The following is a 5,731-nucleotide window of genomic DNA, read 5'->3' as shown; positions in this document are numbered from 1 at the left end:
AATATGCATTTAGAATTGGAATTATTTATGTGCATTGCACTCCATTTTTTTTTTATAGAACTTACAATTAGATATCTCTTTTGAATATCGAAATATCGGTCTGAGGAGTTTTATTTAATTGGTACATCCTGAATATGGCTAAAAAAATAATATCTTCGAATAATAAATGAGTCATTTTACATTTGAATTTGAATTTTCATTAAATGTTGCCATAGCGAGGTAAATTATATTGTTATGGTCCACCTAAAAACACTGGAGAGTTGACTAAAGCAGTAGTCGTATGTCAAATGTGCCTCGTCTCAAGAAGCAGATACGAGAGAGAGAGAGACAATCGCATTTATGCTTATGCAAAGAAGGATAAAAATTGTAAAGCATACAATTCTACATAAAATGGCATCTTGACTTTTTTTGTACTATTAAAATTAACAGACTTAGGGAGGCTAGAAGTTAAGGGAAGATTTCAGAAATTTAATAAAATCATAACAAGCAGAAAAACGAATGAATTTTGTAATTTTTATTTTCAATCTACTCTAAAAAATGTAAAGAGACACGTATTTTTTTTATCGGCGGAAAAACATATTTACGGGGTCAAATACACCCTCAAAGTTCGCCCCCCAAAACAGTTTTTTCAAAATTTCTGGGGTTCTAATCAATATTTTGAAATTAAACGAAATGGAAATTACTTATGATAAAAAACAAATATTTCGCAAGTGATTCCGTGTTTGGGGGTTGCTACCCTTATTTTTTATTTCAGAAAAGCTATATTTTTTATTTATAAAAAAATCGTATTTACTCAAAAAGACTTAAAAATATGGTTTATGTAAACAAATTGACAAAATTAAATTGACCTGTTTCGGGGTTTTCGTTAAAATCTCTGTTTAGGGGGGTGAATAACAAATTTGAAATTGTTATAACTTTCTTATTAAAAATTAAAAAAATATCTATTTCTCTGAAAAGAAAGATTACATTTTTTAGAGTAGATCGAAAAAAAAATTATAAAATTTATTCGTTTTTCAGCTTATGATTTTTTTAAATTTCTGAAATCTTCCCTTAACTTCTAACCTCCCTAACTCTGTTAATTTTAATAATAGTCATAAGAAACTCATATCAAAAATTCAGGTAAGTTGACCAAAATTTCGATTTAAAGGCTTATTTAATTGGAATTGGGGAAAAAGTTCGATTAATTAAGAAATATTGGCATAAAATACAAAGTTTATCACTTTTTTGAACTTCTGTATGCTTAATTCTAAAAAAAATAATTAGCTCTGTAATAAATTTAAAATTCGATAAAATTCATGGCGAGCGATGTGACAACGGCGCGGCGGATAACACGAAGTGGAATTTGACCGCGTAGGAGTGTTTTTTGCGCACCACTATTTCCTTTTCCTGAGGTGTTTTCCAGCGAGTGCAGGAAGATTGGATTCGAAGGTGTCGTGCATCGAAAATGGTGGTGGACATCTTGAGCTTATGTCGTAGCTTGGTACTTGTGCGTTTAAAAATTACTGAAATTTGCATTTTGGCAAGTCCCTAAATTATTTTTGATACGTATGATTATTTGGACGACGTGAATCTTTGGGTATTTTAATTACATATTTTCAAATTCATAGTTTGATTAAATTCAAGTTCCTGTTTTAAGAGATTCATAATTAATAAAATTCGAGCTAAAATTTAAGCACAACACTATCTTCGTACTACAAAATCGATACATTTTATTTTATTTATTTAAAACTAGAAAACAATTGTCTTGAAATTTACTAAACGTTTCACAATAATAGTTGTTTACATTTTTTCCATAGGACAAGTCTACCGCGTGCACACGTGTTAAGCGCTGTTGCCACGTTGTGATGAAACTCCCCAATATTAATACTCGCTGTATTTTGAAAACTGTTAATTTTACGCCTCTGTAATAACAACTTTTTTGTTCATTTATGATTAATCTATCTCACGCTGAAGTAATGGCAGTCAAACTTCTTACACCTTGTATAATGCTCGGACTATAATTAATAAAATCCTACTCGTGTGCCTTTTTAATGAAATCGTGCAATAGAACCGAACAACAGAACCTTTTATAGGTTATAAAAACCTAACCTAACTAAGTTGGAAATTTCAGAGCCAGCTCCGCTGCGCTCCGCTTTATCAGATCTACGAAAATTCCAGAATTTTTAGGTGGACCTTAACCGGCTTAACACAAAAGTGTCTCATCTCCAACTGCAATTTTGAATAATTGAAAGAGGCGACATTACAAAACTCAGTTATTGAAAGCGCCACCGCCGAAGTTCTGCGACAAACCTTTCGACAGAAGATACTTCGTAAGTTCGTTCTCGAAATTCCGAAAATCCACCGAGTCCTCCAGCGACTGCGTCGAATTGGGAGATCCCGCCGCGATAGTGGACTGCGAACTGTTCTTCACGCTGTCGGAAGAGCACGGCGTCACGGGCGACGTGGTCAGCAGCTGCCCCCTCTCCTGGCACAGGGTGTCGCAGGTCTCCTTCATTTTGGTCAGCTGCTTCTGCAGGCAGCGGTATTCCTCCAGGAACCTCTCCAGCTGGGCGGCGTGGTAGTCGTACGTGCTGGCGGCGGCCGTTGCGGTTGGGGCGGCGGCGGCGGCGTTCGACGTGGGGGAGATGGGGTCTCTTTCTCTCTTGTTGTACAGGCGGCTCTCCAGGTTCGACACGTCCAGGAGCGGCGTGGCGCTCATGTCCACAGGGGTCTGCGGACAAAACGGTAATTTTATAATGTGCTCGAGACGGGCTCGTTTTCCGTGTACAGGGCGATCCGGAACTGATGGGTGGCCGCCATTATGAATAAAAAAGAAAAATAAACCACCTGATTCCAAGCACGTCTTTAAATTTCGAATTAGTTGGTTAGTTACTAGAAAAATGGGCGAGATGTGTCGTCACAAAATTGAGACAGATGCGTATATTCAATATTTTGTAAAAGAAACATGAGAAACATTTTTGTCATAAAATAAAATCATTTAGGTTCATTAAAATTCAAAAGAAAGTTTGTGGAATGCTTTTTGTAGTTCATAACAACAAATTCAAAGCAGCGACAAATTGCTCACTATTCAAAATCCTAAAAATTTTCCTTGAAACATTTTTGTCGAGTTGTTCAAGAAAAGAAAATGAGTTTGACCCCTAAATTACTTGCAAGGACACAGAAGAAACGTTTTCTGATACACATTTCAGGGGTAAAATTTAGCGCTTGATTGATTGCTAGCGTAAAGAGTAGCTAACTCCATTTGACCTTTGTTTGATCTTGCATCTTGTGGTGAAAGTCAAATCCAAGGTCACCATCTAATATTTCATTTAAAATCTTGCAAAGCTTGCTTGAAACACTTTTGTTGAGATGTTCAGAAAAAAAATGAGTTTGACCCCCAAATGTCTCGCGAGGACATAGAAGAAAAATTTTCTGATATCCTTTCCGGCGAAAAATTTGGTGCTTTATCGATTGCTAGCGTAAAGAATAAATTACTCCACTTGACCTTAATTTGACCTTCCAACTCGTGAAAGACAAATCCAACGTCACCATCTAATTTTTCATTCAAAATCTTACAAATTCTTCGTTTCCAACATTTTTGGTGAGTTGTTCAGAAAAAAAAATAAGTGACCCCTAAATGACCCGCAAGGACATAGAAAACATTTTTTCTGATACCCATTCAGGCGAAAAATTTGGCGCTTTATAGATTACTAGCGTAAAGAATAAATTACTCCATTTGACCTTAATTTGACCTTGCGACTCCTGAAAGGCAAATCCAAGGTCACCATCTAAATTTTCATTGAAAATATTACAAATTTTTCATTTCTAACATATCTGTTGAGTTGTCAGAAAAAAAAATAAGTTTGACCCGAGATGACCCGCAAGGAAGAAAAATTTTCTGATACCCATTTAGGCGTAAAATTAGGCGCTTTATCAATTGCCAGCGTCAAAAATAGATTACTCCATTTGACCTTAGTTTGACCTTGCAACTTGCAAAAGAGAAATCCAAGGTCACCACAATTTTTCATTCAAAATCTTACAAATTTTGCTTCAAACAATTTTGTTGAATTGACCTGCAAAGACAGATGAAAAATTTTCTGATACCAGTTTTAGAAGTAAAATTTCGCGATTTATCAATTGCTGGTATAAAAAAAAGTGTGTTCCATTTACTATTTTCAAGTTCCCACAACTTTTATGTGACATTTCTTTCTATACATCCCAAAAAGTCATCGCAACGTTTGAGTCTTTTTGGAACACCCTGTATAGATGTATAATTTAATTAGTCCAATTTTAGGCGTTATATTTTATAAAATTTCTAATTTATCATATGATTTTTTTTTATTTATAAATCTTTAAATAAAAATAAATTTTTCTGATTGAACAAAAAGAATGACTGTTTTTTGGATTTCATCCTCCTGACTTTTCTTCGTGGGAAAACTATACGAGACGATATTACTTCATCTCTACGTTGGCGAAGTTAAAAAAAAATTAAAAACAAATAGCCATCACTTACTTCCTTCGTGGGTACGGTCTCCTCCCTTGTCAGATTCAAGTAGCTGCTTGATATCTTGTTTACCCTGTTTCTGTTTAAATTTGTTGTAAGCGGATACTTTTGGGAGTCGGACATACGTCTGAACCCATTATCCTGACTTCCGAGATAGCTCTCTCCTCCGCTGCTGCCTACAACAAGGACGAACTGTCTAAATATAATGAATAGTCAAGCTATAGGTATGTGTGAAAGGCTTGTAGGCGTTTCGGATCAAAATATCTAGGGTGGTCGTGGTGATAAGTCCAATCGATTGTCAGGCGATTTGTAGATAAAAATGCTTATTGCAACAAATATACGTCTATAGTGGTAGTGAAAGTACAATGGTTCAGATTACGTGGGTTTGTATAATTGGACCAAAGTCTACATTTTCAATTAAATTTAAAAAAAACTCGATATCAACCCAGTTCTAAATTTTTCCGTGAAAATGTCAAAAATGCTACGAAATTCGAACTGGGACACGACAACGAGTTGCCTTTCATAAATCTAAAATAACACTCAGATTCCACAGCAGAGAAGTCAACAGCCATGATTTGCCTGAATATGGAGAGATCGGTCCCCGAGAATTAGCCAAGTTTCCATGAAGCGTGATCGAACGTCGACTTCTGGTATCTTGCAATTCAATAACTAGACCACACGAGCCGAAATTAAGTGTATTTATTACTTTACGATACTTTCCATCCAGCTTTGCTTGTTTAGAGAGAAATAAGTCTACTGAGTGGTTCACATTACATTTCCAAAAACTAAATATTGTTTATAAATGCATCGAAAAAATTTTTGGATTTGTAGTCCAAGCATACTGTCACGGATTAATGTTAGATTTGCAGAAATTATTACCTGGACAAAAAAAATATGACCGTATAGAAAATTAAATTTTAAATTGAGTTTCTTGTTCTTTAAACTCGATCCAAAATGGCGAACATGGTTAAAAAAATCGCAAAGTTGCAAAAAACGGTATTTCTAAACTAACTAAAAAAATATAGCACCGATTGAAAAATTTTAAATAAGAAAGTTGTAGGTTTTAAAAAGATCTATCGACTGATTTTTTGCGATTGCTTTCTTACTTTTCGAGATATATCGAAAAAACCGTTAAAAATCTTCTCTTTTCTCTTCTTCTATAACTCGTTTACATTTACGTTCCCATATTTGCTATTTACTGCAAGCATAGCCCGCGGCAAGCCAAAAAAGTACATTTTTGAAAAATTT

At 34.9% G+C, this 5,731-nt stretch overlaps 1 protein-coding gene across 1 annotated transcript in view; it reads right to left on the bottom strand.

Moving 5' to 3' along the window:
• Nucleotides 1-2,248: 2,248 nt before the first annotated feature.
• LOC108908606 overlaps nt 2,249-5,731 on the bottom strand; it is a 10,038-nt gene continuing 6,555 nt past the window's right edge. The window contains exons 3-4 of the mRNA XM_023454210.1: nt 4,508-4,659; nt 2,249-2,710 (exon numbers count right to left, since the gene is read on the bottom strand). Coding sequence (XP_023309978.1) covers nt 2,249-2,710; nt 4,508-4,659 — 614 coding nt within the window. The remainder of the gene's footprint in view (nt 2,711-4,507; nt 4,660-5,731) is intronic.

The sequence above is a fragment of the Anoplophora glabripennis genome, unplaced genomic scaffold (genome assembly GCF_000390285.2).
Source record: "Anoplophora glabripennis isolate ALB-LARVAE unplaced genomic scaffold, Agla_2.0 scaffold248, whole genome shotgun sequence".
NCBI lineage: Eukaryota > Metazoa > Arthropoda > Insecta > Coleoptera > Cerambycidae > Anoplophora > Anoplophora glabripennis.
The sequence above is the reverse complement of the archived record's forward strand: the minus strand, read 5'-3'. Positions and strand labels throughout refer to the sequence as shown.